We start from the raw sequence: 19,296 nt of genomic DNA on the forward strand, positions 1-19,296 counted from the left end.
ACAACTCTATTTTTGTCTTCATAGATTTGCCTATTCTAGATAATTGATATTAGTGGAATCCGATACTGTATACCATAGTTATATCGTCTACATTTTATGTTCTTAGGAAGATTGTAGTTTACAGTTTTGATCCCATATCCAGTCCTGGTAAGTACTGTATCTGCATTTATATGGTAGATCTTACCCCAAAGAAGTTGAATTGGAGAAAGCATAGGTAAGGATTACCTCCTTTCTTCTGAATTAGTGATTATGATTTTGTACTTGGTTTCTTGTTTTATGTATAACCCAAAAAAGTTGGAACGTAAGAGCAGTCATGTGTTCAAAAATTAAATATATTTAACATAAGATTTATCATGAAGTATAATATCTTAATTAACTATGAGGACTTTTTTTGTTTATAGTATATTCAACAAAACATAAGAGCAGACTGTTCCAATATTGACAAAATACTTGAACCACCTGAAGGCCAAGATGAAGGTGTATGGAAATATGAACATTTAAGGTAAATCTTTATGATGTATCAAAATAGTAGTAGTACTTCCTCTTGTAAAAATAATCTTTAATGTTGATGATTATGAATTATAAATAAAATCTTTATGTAATCGCAGACTTTAAACAGCCAGATTTTAAAGCTTTTGTGTTTTCAGTGTTACAAAGTTTTCATCTTTGTTATTTACTGATTTTTTTCTTCATTTATGGATATGAGCATTATTTTCTATTTACATAGCTTTTTGTTCTTTTATTCTTTCTCTCTCTTTCTCCTCCCGGGGGTGCGGGGAGCCCGTTCCCTCTTTCCTTATCTTTTTTTCTTCTTATCTCTACACCTTACCTCTCAAAGTGGGACTTGAACCCACAACCCTAAGATCAAGAGTTGCATGCTCTATGTACTGAGCCAGCCAGGTGCCTCTGCACAGTTTTTCTTAACCACAAATTATTCCTTAACCACAAATGCATTATTTCAATTTATCCACTCAAGATAGACTTTATTTTTCTTTTTTCTTTTTAAAGATTTTTTAAAAAAATTTTATTTATTTATTTGACAGAGAGAGAGAGAGATCACAAGTAGGCAGAGAGGCAGGCAGAGAGAGAGGGGAAAGCAGGCTCCCTGCTGAGCAGAGACCCCGATTCGGGGCTCGATCCTTGGACCCTGAGATCATGACCTGAGCTGAAGGCAGAGGCTTAACCCACTGAGCCACCAGGCACCCCAAACTTTATTTTCCTATAGAGGATCACAAGAAGGCCCTAGTCTAGGCTTGGTACCTGATGAGTTGCCTACTGTGAACTTCTAGTCTTCCATGTGATAAATAAAGATTAATTGTAATTCTGGGGGCACCTGGGTGGTTCAGTAGTTTAAGTGTTTGACTCTTGATTTCAGCTCAAGTCATGATGTCAGTCAGAGTCATGAGACTGAGTCCCCTGTCAGGCTCCACATTCAGCACGTGGTCTGCTGGAGATTCTCTTTCTATCTCTGCCCCTCCCCCTGGCTTGCAAGCATATGTGTACGCATGCTTACTCTCTTCTCTCAAATAAATGAATATTTAAAAACTTAATTGTAATTCTGAGGTAAGGAGCTTGGGCACTTTTTCATGATGCCCTTTAAATGAGCAAATTGATGACTAGTTAACTAGAGTTAACTTTAAAAACAGCTAAATCCTAAAGTTACAAAGTTGTTTCCGGAAGTTACAAACTTGCCACTGTAAATGGGAGCTGAGATGAGTTGATAGGTGAAATATAAAGAATGTAGCATGAAATATATGTTCATCAGGGTTTGTTACATTCTGAGTTGATTTTTACATAATATGTGGAGTAGAAATAGGACTTTCCATAAATAAATTAGATCACATTTCTTGCTAGATATTGCTAAGACATCATGTCTTATCATAATAGTTCAGCAATATCAGGTTGCTAAGATTTCTTTGTATTCCACCAGTTTCTTGGACAAATCGCTTGACTACTTGATCTAGTTTTGTTTTGTTTTCAGAGTTTATATTTAGGTAATTGCTACACACAACATGGGGCTCAAACCCACAACTCCAAAATTAATTGTTGCATGCTTTACTGACTGAGCTCGCAGTCACCCTGATCCAATTTATTTTTTAATTTTTTTAATTAACATATGTATTATTAGCCCCAGGGGTACAGGTCTGTGAACCGTCAGGCTTACACACTTCACAGCACTCACCATAGCACATACCCTCCCAAGGGTCCGTAACCCAACTACCCTCTCCCTCCCCCCCTCCCCCCGGCAACCCTCAGTTTGTTTTGTGAGATCAAGAGTCTTTAATGGTTTGTCTCCCTCCTGATCCCATTTTGTTTCATTTTTTTCCTTCCCTACCCCAAACCCCCTACATTGCCTCTCAAATTCCGCATATCAGAGAGATCATATGATAATTGTCTTTCTCTGATTGACTTATTTCGCTCAGCTTAATACCCTCTAGTTCCATCCACATTGTCGCAAATGGCAAGATTTCATTTCTTTTGATGGCTGCATAGTATTCCATTGTACATATATACCACATCTTTATCCATTCATCTGTTGATGGACATCTAGGTTCTTTCCATAGTTTGGCTGTTGTGGACATTGCTGCTGTAAACATTTGGGTGCATGTGCCCCTTCAGATCACTACATTTGTATGTTTAGGGTAAATACCCAGTAGTGCAATTGCTGGGTCGTAGGGTAGCTCTGTTTCAACTTTTTGAGGAACCTCCATGGTGTTTTCCAGAGTGGCTGCACCAGCTTGCATTCCCACCAACAGTGTAGGAGGGTTGCCCTTTCTCCACATCCTTGCCAGCATCTGTGGTTTCCTGACTTGTTAATTTTAGCCATTCTCACTGGTGTGAGGTGGTGTCTCACTGTAGTTTTGATTTGTATTTCCCTGATGCCAAGTGATGTGGAGCACTTTTTCATGTGTCTCGTGGCCATCTGGATGTCTTCTTGGCAGAAATGTGTGCTCATGTCCTCTGCCCATTTCTTGATTGGATTATTTGTTCTTTGGATGTTGGGTTTGATAAGTTCTTTATAGATTTTGGATACTAGTCCTTTATTTGATATGTCATTTGCAAATATCTTCTCCCATTCTGTCAGTTGTCTTTTGGTTTTGTTGGCTGTTTCCTTTGCTGTGCAAAAGGTTTTGATCTTGATGAAGTCCCAATAGTTCATTTTTCCAGATCCAGTTTTTAAAAACTACATCTTAATGCATGATAATTGAAAGTATGAACATGTAGATATTTTCCTGCTCTTATAAATCAAGGTAGCACTTCAGTGCATATTCTCTGCCTTACTTTAATCAGCTTTGAAAATAACGACCTACTTACCTGTTGAGATTAATGATGAAAATAAATGAGGATGTTTTTTCCACAAGTGTAATTCCAAAGAAGTGAGGGCTGATTTTAGAGTTCATAAATTTATATTGATTGATTTATTATAGGGCTCCATACCCAACATGGGGCTTGAAATCCTGAGATCGAGAGTCACATGCTTTACCAACAGGTACCCCCAAGGGCTGATTTTAGTAAACAAGATCTTAATTTCAGATCTAAGAACAACTCTTCCTCCCTATTTAACTTAGACTATAAAATATGTAATATTTTATATTGCACATTTATAAAATCTTTCTCCTGTTCTGGTGCTGTTATTTTTACTTTTTTTTCCATTGAATATTATCCAGTTTATTTTGGTTTTGTATTTATGTATTAAACATCACAAATATATTCTTTTGTGTCTTTATCATAGTCTATACATCTTTATAGTTCACCAAGAAGAGTTTCAGAAGTAACTTTTTAGTTTTTTTCATGTGCTTGATGTAATTGATTTGAGGCTTAATACTTGCTCTTTTTTATTGGTTAATATAGTTGATAATTATGGTGTTAACGAGACTTCGTTCAAATCTCTCACTAGCCCATATGGAATATTTATAATAGGAAGAGGTGCTCCTTCTGAGTGGATACAATCCCATGCCAGGATGCATGGTTTAGAAATTACAGTGTAGGCTGGATTTCAGCTCTGGCTTGTCTCTTCAGCTGCACAACTGTATCTGTTAGCCCTATGTTGAGTAAACTTGAAGCTGTTAAATTTGCACTGTGTGCCACAGATTGTACCCATAGCACTGCCAGATTGGTAGCTTAATTTTGCTATTGGCCCTAAGGGAGCTAAATTAGATGAGAAACTTATTTTTCGCCACCTGTCTTTATTACTGAGTGGAAAACAACTCGAAAACCTGAAACATGCAAAGTTACAGATATGGGGGAGTAGAGGGTGATGTGCTGATTCAGAAGTAGTGATATTTTTGTGATTTAAAAAGAGCATTATTGTTAGAGATCTCAAAGGAAATACATTCATAGACAAGTGAAAATTTGGCTGTTTGATTTCTTCTGTTATCATAAACTTTAAATAGTTTTTCTTTCATATGTGGGCAGGGTTTGGTGTGTGGGTTTTTTTTTTTTCCCCCCCTTTGGGACTGTCTTGTCTTTTACCTTTGTAGCTTTGTATTTTTAGGGAATCAGATTGTTCTCATTTGTTGGGGAAACATAGTGATTGGTAAATTTTTAAGAGGTAGTGCGTTCAGTAGTTTGACAGCAATAAAGTAAGTTAGCTTTATAACATAAATGATTGTCTTTTCATATACAATGATATAAAAATGACATATCATATAAAAATGATCATTTTGGGGGTGCCTGGGTGGCTCAGTTGGTTGAGCATTTGCCTTTGGCTCCAGTCATGATCCCTGGGTCCTGGAATCGAGCCCCACATTGGGCTCCCTGCTCAGCGGGAAGCCTGCTTCTCCCTCTCCCACTCCCCCTGCTTGTGTTCCCTCTCTTGCTATGTCTCTCTTTGTTAAATAAATAAAATCTTAAAAATGGTTAAAAAAAAAAAGATAATCTTGATGCTATGAAATTTCCTCCATTCTTCATTTATTCAAAAATATTTTTGGGGGTGTCTGGGTGTTGCAGTGGGTTAAACCTCTGCCTTCAGCTCAGGTCATGATCTCAAAGTCCTGGGATCGAGCCTCTCATTGGGCTCTCTGCTCAGCGGGGAGCCTGCTCCCCCCACCACTTCTCTGCCTACTTGTGATCTCTCTGTCAAATAAATAAATAAAATTAAAAAATATATGTGTGTGTGTGTGTGTGTGTGTGTGTGTGTGTGTGTGTGTATAAAACGCTAGGTTCTGAGCATTGTTCTAGGCTTTATAATTCTTAGTTTGGCAGTTTTAGAAGAGAAGTATATCATGAAAAAATGCTTGCAATCTACTAAGTGACCAAAAACAAGTTACAAAATTATGTATGATATGATCCCAATATATTTTACTCTGCATAGAAAATCAAATTTAGTTGTAAATAATAACTTTTGGGAAGAGGTAGTAGAATTATGGAGGATTTTCTTATTGTACATTATATGTTCGTGTTTGACTTCTTATAAGGAGTATGTTGTTTGTAATCAGAACAAAACTTGTAAAATATATAGGCATATAAAAGATCTAGTCTTTTTTTTTTAAAGATTTTATTTATTTATTTATGAGAGAGGGGTGAGCACAAGGAACGGGGAGGGAAGAGGGAGAAGCAGACTCTGTTGAGCAGGGAGCGTGACGCAGGGCATATCCCAGGACCCCGGAATCATGACCTGACCTGAAGGCAGACCTTTAACTGACTGAGCCACCCAGGTGCCCCTAGTCCTTTTTCTATATGAATGTTTGTGTATATACAACATATATATACCAACAGTTTACAACTCTGCAATTGCTGATTATTTGGAATATTTCAAAAAAATGTTTATAAAAAATTTTTCTGTGTATTTTCCCTGAACATCTTTGTACATATATCTGCATGGAATTTTGATTATTTTATTAGAATAGATTCTTAGGAGAATGACTTAGAATAAAATATACACTTCCTAAGGGTTTTAGTATATATTTACAGATTACTTCTCAGAATTTCCAGTGTATAAGTCTGATCGACTCACTGTACTCTGATATTGAACATTATTAGGGTTGTTAGTTTGGGGTTTTACTTACTAATCTGTATGTCTTTTTAAGAAATGTGCCCTGTAAATTCCAATGGTGGTTGATAATGGTGATGAGAGAGGAAGGATGGTATGAATGGGATTCTGTTTTTATAATTAGAAATTCTAAAAATAATGTGGAGAATGGATAAGACTTTTCATTTATGTATTTGCATTTTTAGGCAATTCTGTCTTGAACTAAATGGACTTGCTGTTAAACTTCAGGTAATATTTTCTTTAAGTTAAAGCTACAATTGGAAGTTCTGATTTTTCTGTTTTTGTAACTTAAGGTGTTTACAAGGACTTAGCCATCATTTCTAATTATTCTAGAATTTTATGTGGAAATGTAGTAACCCAAATGATAAACTTTATATATTAAGAAATGTAACTCTTTTCTAACAGAGTGAATGCCATCCAGATACATGTACTCAGATGACAGCAACTGAACAGTGGATTTTTCTTTGTGCAGCTCATAAAACTCCAAAAGAGGTGAGAAATTATGAAATAGAATGACTGATAAAATCATCATAACCTTAATCTCTCCGAGAGTGGTAGATAAATTTTTAGTGTTTAGTTTGCTGTTTGTTTTTGCTAGTTGGTTTAGAGTTCTTCACTGCAAATTTATTGCCACCGTGCTATTTTAGAATTTCTTAGGATTAGTGTTAATTTTTTGGTAATTGGGCAATATCATGGGTTAGAACTCACTTTATGATTTACTGGCTATCACAGAATAACATCTGTCATATCATGCTGATATCTAATGTATAATGGGTGACATATACGTGTTTAGTTTTTTGATTCAGTCATAATTTTTTCTTTTTTTCTAGTCATAATTTCTTTTGATAGGAGTAACTGTTGGTGATTACTAGTTGATGCTTAATCTATTAATGTAATGTTGCTTTAGGACTCTCTGACTTTATAGGTCAATATTTTTTGCTCTACATTTTATTAATATTTCCTACCCTTTATTTGAAACCAACCATAACGATTTTCCTCTCCATAGTTGGTCCTACATTGAAAAAGTTATTCTTGTTTTCTCCTCATTTGGTTTTTGTCAAGGTGAGGATATAGGAAGTAGCAATTGTTTATAGAACATTTTTAGTTAGAAATAATTCTTTCATATTATCTAATAGCACATAATTCAATTTTCCTTAGTTATCTCAGTAATTACAGCCGGTTTGTTTATGCATTGCATTTGCCTTGATCTGCATTTCCTTTCAATCTGTAGTACTTTATACTTGACACTTAAACGTGCTGAAAATATTTGGGTTAGGCCAGTTTTGTAGAATTATAGACCTGCAGATAATCATTTTATTGCTAGACTTCTAAGACTTGACAACAGGTGACTTTCTAGTTGCAAAGTGAACATTTGGTGTTCTTTTATTTTAGAATGTAAATTTTCTAAAATAAGGAGTATCTTGTACCTGTCTAAGCAAATAGAGCTTATTTGGTTGACTGATTTTATTCAGGCTGTTTTTGTGTGTGTGTGTTAGTTAATTGAAGCAATATTAAGATTGTGTATCATTTTACATCTGGGAAAACCCACATAGCAGTTTATTGATAAGTTACTGAAATTGCTGCTTAATAAGTATAGTGAATTACATGATAATTGCAATTAAGAAATTGAATCAAGAAGACAAGTTTAATTTTTGCAAATAGTAAGGATGTTTTATTCTCACTTTAGAGTAGAAAAGATACCCAGTTTGTGATTGTGAGATTTATATGTACTCTCATTGTCACATCTACTTTTTTCTTGATTAATATTAAATGTAAGATAGGATGATCATCAGCATTGAGTCCTGTGAATGAGTCTTAAAATTGTAACATTGCTTGCTGAAGACAAGCTCCACTGAATTGTTTATATGTCAAGGGAAGATCATGGTAGAATGTTCAAGGGATAGTTTTCCGGAAAGGGATTTAAATGTAAAAATAAAACAAAAGAAAATCTTGGAAGGATACTTTCTGAACTCTTGGAATAATTATGCAGGCAGGAAATAATAGCAACTAACAGATTAGTAGCTAAAAAAGTTGCTCTTTTGGGTTAAAAGAATGGCAGGATTCTGAAGTAGAAGAGTTAGGGTACTCCGCACCAGTGATGATTTACTCAATGTCTTGAGAATTAAAGAGACTCATTGCAGCAAATTGAGTTAACTGTACACAGTGATAAGTGACACTTAGTGTAAGTGACAAAGGTTATAATGTATTATTATCTGCTAGCCCTTTCAGTCACATGCAGACCGCAGTAGCATTTTACATATATGCTTGGCAAAATAGAATTTATAAAACTTTGTTATTTGGTAACCTTCTGTATTTTGCCAACTTTTTGGTGTTAAAAATGATAGAAAGTAGGATGAGTTACCTGAGAATTAATTGAGGGGGGGGTAGGGAAGGAAGGAAGCAGCTAAAACAAGGTAAAACTTTTCTTCCCACTCCAAAAAAATTTTTTTTCAGAAACCAATTAAAGATCTAAAGTTATACTGATACAATAATAGCCATGAGCCACATGTGGTACAGAGCATTTAATGTTGGTAGTCCAATCTGAGATGTGCTCTAAGTGTAAAGTAAAATATCAGTTTCAAAGAGTTAGTACAAGAAGGCAATATATCACGTATCTTACTAAGAGATAACTGGATATGTGCATACAAAAGAATGAAGTTAGACTTCTACCTCACACCTTACACAAAATTTAGCTGAGAATGGATCAAAAGCCAAATAAAACAACCAGAATTATAAAACTCTTAGAAAAAAACACATGTGTAACTCTTCACATGGACTAGGCACTGATTTCTTAGATATGACACCAAAAGTACAAATAAAAGAAGAAAATATAGATCAGATTTTTTCAAAATTTAAAAAAAAATTTTTTTGCCTTGACACTGTGAGGAAAATGAAAAGACAGTCTAAAGAGTGGGAAAAATATTTTTTATAAATCGTATCTCTGATAAGGGTCTGGTATTCAGATATATAAAGAACTGTTGCAATTCAGCAGTTAAAAGACTACCCAATTAAAAAGTGAGCAAAAGATTTGAATAGACATTTCTCTAAAGAAGGTAAACAAATGGCCAGAAAACATATGGAAAGGTGCTCAGCATCATTAATCATCAAAACCACGATGAGAATGGATCAACAGAATGTATAGAATAGAATATTATTCAGCCATAAAAGAGAGTGAAGTTCTGATACATGCTACAATGTTGATGAACTTTGAGGTCATCGTGCTGAATGAAGTAAACCATACAGAAAAGGACAGATATTGTATGATTCCACTTTCATGAAATATCTAGAAAGGATGGTAGGCATGGGATGTTGTTGCTTAATGGTTTATAGAGTTTCGGTTTGGGATGATGAAAAACTTTTGGTCAGAAACACATAGTAGTGATGGTTGCACAATAGTGAATGTAATTAATGCCACTGAGTTGTACTTTTAAAAAAGTTGAAATGGCAAAATTCATTTGAAATACATTTTTTAAATTAAAAAAATTTTTTTTAAGATTTTATTTATTTGAGGGGCACCTGCATGGCTCAGTGGGTTAAGCCTCTGCCTTCGGCTCAGGTTATGATCTCAGGGTCCTGGGATCGAGCCCCGCATCAGGCTCTCTGCTCAGCAGGGGGCCTGTGCCTGCCCCCCCTCCTCTGCCTGCCTCTTTGCCTACTTGTGATCTCTGTCTGTGTCTAAATTAAATAAATTAATCTTAAAAAAAGATTTTATTTATTTGAGAGAGAGAATGAGAGAGAGAGAAAGAGCTCGAGAGGTGGAGGGTCAAAGGGAGAAGCAGACTCCCTGCAGAGCAGGGAACCAGATGCGGGACTCAATCCCAGAACTCCAGGATCATGACCCGAGCGGAAGGCAGTTGCTCAACCAACTGAGCCACCCAGGTGCCCTCATCTAAAATATAGTTCGCCACATTTTTTTAAATGGAAAAAGAAAAGATACACTCCACAATGGCATACCCTTCATCTACTAGAATGATTAAAATATAAAAGAGAATAACCAGTGTTGGCCAGGATGTCGAGAGAGTAGAACCCTCATATACTGCTGATAGGACTGTAAAATACTGTAGCCACTTAGGAAAACAGTTTGGAAGTCCCTTAAAAAGATAAGCATAGTTAACTATATGACTTAGCAATTCCACTCTTAGGTATATACCCAAAAGAAATGAGAACATATGTCCATATAAAACTTGTACACTAGAATAGTTACATTGTTAATGATAGCCAGACATGGAAATGACCAAGTTTTCAATAACTCAGGATGCATAAGCAGATAAAATGTAGTGTATGCACACAGTGGAATATTATTCAGCCATAAAAGGGAAGTTATAAGGGATTACAACATTTTGTATATATTAGAAACATTAAACTCTCAAAATATTTTGAATAAAAAAAAATAAAGTACTCAGTGCTACACTATGGATGAGCCTTGAAAACATTCTAAGTGACACAGAAGTCCACATATTATTCCTTTTCTGTTTGTTTGAGACAGAGAGTGAGAGAGCTAATGTGTCCGTGGGGGAGGGGGGCGTTGAGAGGGGGAGGGGCAGGGAGAGGGAGGCTCTTAGGGGAAGCTCCATGGCCAGCGCAGAGCCCAGTGTGGGGCTGGATCTCATGACTCTGAGACCATGACCTGAGCTGGTATCAGGAGTCTGGGGCTTAACTGACTGAAGCCACCCAGGCATCCCCATATTATTCCATTTTTAGGAAATACCCAGAATAGACAAATCCATGGAAGACAGAAAGTAGATTAATTGTTGCTCCAAGTTAGGGGGAGGAGAGAATGAGAATTGACTGCTGATTGATACTGGGTTTCTTTTTGGGGTGATGAAAATGTTCAGGAATGTAGTTGGTGATGGTAGCATAAATTTGTGAATATACTGAAAACTTGAGAGTTACGCGTTTTAAAAGAGAAATTTTATGGTATGTGAATTACATCTTATTTTTTAAATACCCCAAAGAAACCCATTAATAATTTTTATATCAATTATATGTTGACATAATTTTGGCTATATAGAGTTAAATAAAATATATCATTAAAATTAATTTCACCTGTTTACTTTTTTTTAATTCACCTGTTTACTTTTTTAATATAACTTTATTTGTTGTAACATTGAATTTTACAATCATTCTGATATTGTAAGAGACTTTTTCTTCAAACATGCTCAGGTTTTTGGAATAAGACAAATATATAATAAACAGACCTCATGTATATCCTTTCTTTTATAGTGTCCTGCAATAGACTATACTAGACATACACTCGATGGTGCTGCATGTCTTCTGAATAGCAATAAATATTTTCCTAGCAGGTAAATAAAGCTTTTAAACTTAGTGTTAAACTTTTTGGATTTAATTTAGAAGATTGGTATTTTTATTAAAACAAACTAGGTTGCTGTTACTGCATTGTATTCTTTAAAACTTTTTTTTTAATGCTATTATATGTTTAACTAGTTCAGAATTACTCAAATTTTGAAATTTAGGGTTGTGGTTAAACTAAAAGCCGCAGGACTTGGCCCCTGAAGCTCACGGGTGAGTGTAGTCAAGAGTAGTCGCCGCTGCTGTGCGTCCTCCGAGGCTCTCCCCCTCATGCTTTAGTGTCGGGCTACTTACACACTGACTTACTTGAATCTGTGCAGAGCTAGCGTCCTCTTACATGGTATGCCTAGAGAGCAGAATTTCCTAAGTTGGACTGCTTGTGTTCGAAGGATTCTTTATCTTGCCTGTAGGTTTTTCAGATCTGGGACGAAGCTTCTGTATATTATATTATTGGAGAGATTTGTTGCCTGGCCTTTATTCGATTAAGATATCTGTTACCAGGTGGAGAGATTTGGAAGTTCTTTCCCCCAAATATAGAGGTCGTATAAAATATGTTAAAAATACTAATTTTTGCTTCAGTATCCTATGTACATTAAAAAAAATTTTTTTTTAAAGATTTTATTTGTTTATTTGACAGAGAGAAAGGTCACAAGTAGGCAGAGAGGCAGGCAGAGAGAGAGGGAGGGAAGCAGCTTCCCACTGAGCAGAGAGTCCGATGCGGGCCTCGATCCCAGGACCCTGAGATTATGACCTGAGGTGAAGGCAGAGGCTTATTAACCCACTGAGCCACCCAGGTGACCCATTTTAAAAAATTTTATATTTCTGAGTAATCTCTACACCTGACATGGGGTTTAAACTCAGCCCCGAGATCAAGAGTCGCCCACTCTGCTGACTGAACCAGGTGCCCCTAAATTTTTTTTTACTTTTTTTTTTTAAGGTTTTATTTATTTGATAGATAGTGAGAGCAGGAACACAAGCAGGGGGAGTGGGAGAGAGAGAAGAGGGAGCAGGGAGCCCCACGAGCAGGGAGCCCCACGAGCAGGGAACCCGATGCGGGACTCGATCCCAGGACCCTGGGATCATGACCTGAGCCAAAGGCAGATGCCTAACAAGTGAGCCAACTCAGGTGCCCCTTTACATTTTTTTAATACCAAAATTTGTAGGCATTTTTTATTAAAAAGTCAAGTTGCATAGAATAAAACAATTCCCTTTAGTGGTTTTAATCATCTTTAGTGGACAAAGTATTAAGTTTTAATCAGTTTTGATTTGTCAGGGATTTAATTGCAATGAACTTTAAAGTTTCAAAAGTTACAACAGTGAGTTTCTTGGGTGCTGTGGTTAGGTAGATACAGCACTGGCCTAGGAGTAGAGAACAGGGGTCCTAGTCCTAGTCTTGCCCCCTACTAGTACTGTGACCTTGCACTGGTCACTTTTTTTCCCCCTAGGTCTAAGTTTCCACACTTGCGAATTGAGAAGATGAGACTATTTTTCTGTGAGATCTGTCCAGCTCTATGACTCTGATTTCTTTCCTATTTCTAGGGTTAGCATAAAGGAATCCTCTGTAGCAAAACTGGGATCGGTGTGCCGTAGGATTTACAGGATATTCTCACATGCGTATTTCCACCATCGGCAGATATTTGACGAATATGAAGTAAGTGTATTTCCTCAGTGTCCGGACGCGTGTTTAGCGATTGATAGTGGTCATATGTTGATGCTATGTCTAGTTTTTTTGGTTCTGAATAGTAAGCTAAAATTACTTTTTTTCCTTTCTCTCTACAGAACGAAACATTTTTGTGTCACCGGTTTACTAAATTTGTGATGAAATATAATTTGATGTCCAAGGATAACCTGATTGTACCAATTTTAGAAGAGGAAGTTCAGAATTCAGTTTCTGGGGAAAGTGAAGCATGAAGGGAATCATATAGAAAAAAATGTACTGATTACATAATTAACAATAATTATGTACTGTATATATATCATTTTAGACACATCAATCATGTATCCATATTATAGCTTCTTTGTTTAGTATAGGTTTTTGTATGCTGAGTGTTGCCTTTTAAAATGGGAAATACTTTTTAAGTTATTCATGAGCTGTATATTCACCAGTGTGGCACTCATGGTTTTTAAATAAGATTAGTATTATCTGTTTATAATGCCTGTTAATAAAGAATTTACAGTTTGGTAAAATTGCTGCTAAACAATCATTGGATCACAATCCTCATCAAATAAACCCATCTATAAAAAGATGAGTGAGCTTGAGGTTTCGCACAAGCCATTTACTAAAGAAATAGTCAAGTTTTCCTTTAGTTTTACCCCTAGTTTAGATATTCTAGAAAATTCTATAGTACATAGTTCAGACTTAACTGTTAACTTTTCAGAAATGAGATGAAAATGTTTTAAAATTGTTTATAGTTTTTGATACACATATGATTATGTGTATAATCCAAATATAAATGCAAATGAAGTATTAGTAATACTTAAATAATCTTACTGTGCTACTAAAGTATATTCTAGACCAGCATACTTGGAAAGGATTTACCTTTTTCAACGGTGGACTGTTAAATACAAGATGATGATAATGATAAGGCACGTAAATGACGTTCCCACTGGAAACCTGCCCTGTTCTTCCGTTCTCATTTCTTTTAACTCCCTATCCAAACTACAGTAGCTGAGAAGCTTTTCACCAGACTGTGAGTTAGTGTGGCTTATACCTATTTATATTTGTATTAATTGCTTACAGATTATACCTCATATTAGCAATTACATTACACTACAGGAAAAATGTATTGGCATAGGCTCTTGCTTATCTTTGTTTTGCGAAATTGCTCTAATTACTTGGAAAGCAGTCTTTAAAATAGTTTGATTCTTCCTGTTGGTAGTATTAATCCTTTCATCTAAGCATCTAAGTAACATTTAAATAGAATTGAAAAATATTATAGTATTTATTTTACATCCCTTCCCCACAAAGTTTATGTTTGAATTATATGCACTTGTGAGTTTTTTGGCAATAATTCACAGCTTCCAGGGTGTTGATGGTCATACATTTTTTGAACTTTGTTATGATTCATGTCTTAAAGATTCAACTGCAGATTTTACAACCTTTTAATCTACTGAATGCAACTTTCAACAACTGGAGGTCTTATTGTTAAACTGGTTGTAATGAGGCACTAAGATGGGGTAAAAAAAATATTACACATGTAGTGAAGAAAATATTTAAATCCATCTCTTGAACAGAGTTAACAAATGGGAACTTATTTTAATTTAAAAGGGTTATTTTGAAGTGAAGATGAAAATGTATTCATCTGGATTTTTTTTTCAAGTTTGAGGAAATAATTTATACCATATTATACAACAAGGATGTATAGCAGAAATGTGGGAAGTAGTAGTGTATTGAGAGTGTGTGTATATATATTTATGCCATTCTAAGCCTTCCAGCGTTTATTTGGCCTTGAACAGTGCTATCCCAGCAGCCAGTCATTACTTTACTGTAACCCACAAGTATCTTTCTAAGTTTTATGTTCATAGTGAAAGGAATGTTGACTTGGAAATTATGCATTTATATTAATGTCACTATAAACCAATGGGAATAGAAATTTTTACACAAACTTGGTAAATATTGGGAGACTAAATTACTAAGTTAATAAATTATATATAGCAATGTAGCTGTTCTCTATAGATGGAGTTTCATAATGGATTTCTGTTGTTTGCTTATTTTCTTAGTGAACATTTGAACTAAGGCAGTGGATGGGATTGGTGATCTGGCTAAGTATTTTGAAATACATTCTGAATAATATGATTTGGTGTTAATGGGGGAAATAAAATACGATGTTTTTTTCTTACTCATTCCATTTTCCCTATACTGTGTTTGGAAGTGATCATGAAAACAAAAACAAACCCAAAAAGAAACATCAGTTTGTAGGCTTGCTTTCGTATTCATACTGACATCTCATTCATATTCGTTGTACTATGAAATTCACTCACTGTTACTAGGTAAGACCTAAATGAAAGTTACTATTTTTCTTTAATACTGTGTACAGAATTTTGAAAATACACATGTATGGTACCTAAGTGGGATTTAATTTTTTTTATTTTTTAATTTCATTTATTTATTTATTTATTTATTTATTTTTTTAAAGATTTTATTTATTTGTCAGAGAGAGAGGGGAGAGCGAGCGAGCACAGGCAGACAGAATGGCAGGCAGAGGCAGAGGGAGAAGCAGGCTCCCCGCCAAGCAAGGAGCCCGATGTGGGACTCGATCCCAGGACGCTGGGATCATGACCTGAGCCGAAGGCAGCTGCTTAACCAACTGAGCCACCCAGGCGTCCCTATTTATTTATTTTTTTAAAGACTTTTTATTCATTTGACAGACAGAGATCACAAGTAGGCAGAGAGGCAGGCAGAGAGGGGGGTGGGGAAGCAAGCTCCCCGCAGAGCAGAGAGCTCGATGTGGGGCTCGATCCCAGGACTCTGGGATCATGACCTGAGCCGAAGGCAGAGGCTTTAACCCCCTAAGTGGGATTTTAAAAAATTAGCCTAGCAAAGGAATTATACAATAAATCTTCTAAGAAGAGGGGTATAGAAAACTCAATTTTGGACAATAAGGAAGTTAGATTGCACTTTTGATTATCCAACATTGATCTGAAAGTTAAAACTTATTTTCCTTAAATTATTATTATTATTATTATTTTTAAAGATTTTATTTATTTGAGATCAAAAGTAGGCAGAGAGGCAGACGGGTGTGGGGGGGAAGCAGGCTTCCTGCTGAGCAGGGAGCCCGATGTGGGCTTGATCCCAGGACTCTGAGATCATGACCTGAGCCAAAGGCAGAGGCTTAACCTACTGAGCCACCCAGGCGCCCCTCACTAAATTATTTTGATCCTGTAGTCAGCTCATTGTTTCCTCTATCATATCTGGAAAACTAACTTTTAATAATTTATGTTTCTCTATCATTCTTTTGTGTGTCTATATTTCTGATTTTCTCTGTAAATTTGGGTTTCTCAAACAGTTTCTCAGTTAAATTCTTAATGAGTTCATGCTTTTTAATATCAGAATCAAATTAGAAATCCATGATTACATTGTTAGCAAGGACCATGTTATGGATTTTTTTTTTTTTAAGATTTTATTTATTTATTTGACAGAGATCAGAAGTAGGCAGAGCAGCAGACAGAGAGAAAGGGGGAAGCAGGGTCCCTGCTTAGCAGAGATCCTGATGTGGGGCTCGATCCCAGGACCCTGGGATCATGACCTGAGCCAAAGGCAGATGCTTTAACCCACCGAGCCACCCAGGCGCCCCCCATGTTATAGTTTTAAACATGTTTACTAACTGATGTGAAATTCATTGTAATAGAACTAAATTGTTTTTTCCCTGGGTCTTTTGCCCTACTGTCTATGTGATGACAACTTTTTGCTTGAAGGTTTCCTATAGTTTTCTTTGCATAGTTAATTCTACATTTTATTTATATACCTTTTTTTTTTTTTTTTTTTAAAGATTTTATTTATTTGAGAGAACGAGAGCATAAGCAGGGAGGAGGGGCAGAGAGGGAGAAGTTGACTCACTGCTGAGCAGGGAAGCCAGATGTGGGCTGGATCCCAAGATCCTGAGATGATGACCTGAACTGAAGGCAGACGTTTAAGGCAGAGGCTTAACTGACTGAGCCACCCAGGCACCCCTTTCTATTATTTTTTGAGTACTTGAATGTGGTTAAAAGGTTTCTGGGTGTTTTTCCATGCTTGTAAATGTTTTAGTAAAAGTAGATGATACTCATTTCTTGAATGCAGCTAATTGTTAACTAAGCAGCCACTACAGATGTACAACACATTCAGTGGCGTATTTGAGATGGTCTAAAGATCCAAATGTGGTTTCTGAAAAACATATTTTTATTGTAGTGTACATAGTAAAGTCAGATAACTACCAAGTGAATCTACTAGAGGGTTAGATTACTCCTCCAAAAAAAATTTTTTTTTAAAAGATTTTATTTAGTTGACAGAGATCACAAGCAGGCAGAGAGGCAGGCAGAGAGAGAGGAGAAAGCAGGCTCCCTGCTGAGCAGAGGGCCCGATGCGGGACTCGATCCCAGGACCCTGAGATCATGACCTGAGCTGAAGGCAGAGGCCTAACCCACTGAGCCACCCAGGCGCCCCACTCCTCCAAAAATTTTAACTAGGAGTCTCACTCTTAATATTTGGGGATACCTGGGTATTTTATTTTATTTTATATGGGCTGGTAATTAATTACATTGCTTCACTTGTTTGATTTTTCTATTTACATTTATTTTTATAGTACTAAAAGCTGTATATCAGATATGAGAACTTAATGTAATTAAGCAGACTACTAAATTTTGATAATAACCTAAATTTCCAAAGGATAAATACAATTGATATTTTGAATTTATATTCATGAAGGAAGCATGTCAATTAAATGTCTGATATTGATTCTAGGATTAATTATAGCATCAACATTCAAAATTAGCTATTCATTTATTAAAATGAAGTTAGCATTTTATCTTATTCTGTATTGCTGCTATAAAGCTTGGTAAAAGCAGTTTATCATTCTGTAAACAGTGGGGGTGCCTGGGCTGGCTCAGTCGGTAGAGCATGCAATTCTTGATCTTGGGTTGTAAAGTTCAAGCCCCACATTTGGTGTAGAGACGAGTTAAAAATAAAATCTCAAAATTCCATTAGTAGTGTATTTACCACTTTATTTTGGGTGGATCTCATGAGGGCCATCTATATCTTGTACAAAACTAGAAATTCTTATAACTATAACAAAAGTTATAGTTAATGGATTTGTTGGATTTTCACTCCTGTTTGTGATGCTTTCAAAGGGATATTCTTATACAGTATGCTTTATGTGAAAATTTTCTACATATCTATATTTGCTGATTTTAATATTTTTGATTTTTCTTAGTGTCAGTGCCTAGAAGGAAATGTTATTTTTTAAATTTTTTTAAAAGATTTTATTTATTTGATAAAAGACACAGGGAGAGAGGGAACACAAGCAGGGGAATGGGAGAGGGAGAAGCAGGCTTCCTGCAGAGCAGGGAGCCCAGTGCGGGGCTCGATCCCAGGACCAGGGACCATGACCTGAGCTGAAGGCAAACGCTTAATGACTGAGCCACCCAGGCACCCCAGGAAATGTTATTTTAAAAAATTTCCTGGGGTGCCTTGGTGGTTCAGTGGGTTAAGCCTCTGCCTTTGGCTCAGGTCATCATCTCAGGGTCCTGGGCTCGAGCCCCACATCGGGCTCTCTGCTCAGGAAGAGCCTGTTTCCTCCTCTCTGTCTGCCTGCCTCTTTGCCTACTTGTGATCTCTCTCTCTGTCAAATAAATAAAATCTTTAAAAAAGAAAAATGCCTGGGGCGCCTGGGTGGCTCAGTGGGTTAAGCCGCTGCCTTCGGCTCAGGTCATGATCTCAGGGTCCTGGGATCGAGCCCCGCATCGGGCTCTCTGCTCAGCAGGGAGCCTGCTTCCTCCTCTCTCTCTGCCTGCCTCTCTGCCTCCTTGTGATTTCTGTCTGTGAAATAAATAAATAAATAAATAAATAAATAAAAAGAAAAATGCCTTATACGTTGTTTTTAAAGTAATAGGTTGAATCACGCAGGAACAATATAATTGTGTCCTTGTATTTTTCCTCTGTCTCCCTCAGAGATACACCGAGAGGAGTCAAAGGAACAACAAAACTCCTGAGATAAGGAAATGGTGGATATGGTCATTCGAAATCAGATATCCATTTTATGCGGTTCGGGTAATTTAATAGAACTCTATTGATATTTGTGGGAAATTTGTATTTAACTGCCCCAAAAAATGTCATGGTGTTTTTGTGTTTTTTTTTTAAGATTTTTTTTTTTTGAGAGCATGCATGTAGGTGCAAAGTGGGGAGGGAGGAAGCAGAGGGGGAAGGAGAGGCCTTCTGCTCAGGTCATGATCTCCAGGTCTTGGTCTCGAGGTCCTGGCTCGGTGGGGAGTCTGCTTCTCCTCTCTGCCTTTCCGCCCGC

General features: G+C 36.4%; 1 protein-coding gene across 1 annotated transcript in view; it reads left to right on the forward strand.

Moving 5' to 3' along the window:
* HSPE1 (heat shock protein family E (Hsp10) member 1) overlaps window positions 1-15,145 on the forward strand; it is a 42,593-nt gene extending 27,448 nt beyond the window's left edge. Inside the window, exons 3-8 of the mRNA XM_047720667.1 lie at window positions 402-502; window positions 6,178-6,220; window positions 6,398-6,484; window positions 11,216-11,295; window positions 12,842-12,953; window positions 13,082-15,145. Coding sequence (XP_047576623.1) covers window positions 402-502; window positions 6,178-6,220; window positions 6,398-6,484; window positions 11,216-11,295; window positions 12,842-12,953; window positions 13,082-13,213 — 555 coding nt within the window. The 3' untranslated portion in view covers window positions 13,214-15,145. The remainder of the gene's footprint in view (window positions 1-401; window positions 503-6,177; window positions 6,221-6,397; window positions 6,485-11,215; window positions 11,296-12,841; window positions 12,954-13,081) is intronic.
* The last annotated feature ends 4,151 nt before the right edge of the window (window positions 15,146-19,296 follow it).

The sequence above is a fragment of the Lutra lutra genome, chromosome 3 (assembly GCF_902655055.1).
Source record: "Lutra lutra chromosome 3, mLutLut1.2, whole genome shotgun sequence".
NCBI classification, from domain to species: domain Eukaryota; kingdom Metazoa; phylum Chordata; class Mammalia; order Carnivora; family Mustelidae; genus Lutra; species Lutra lutra.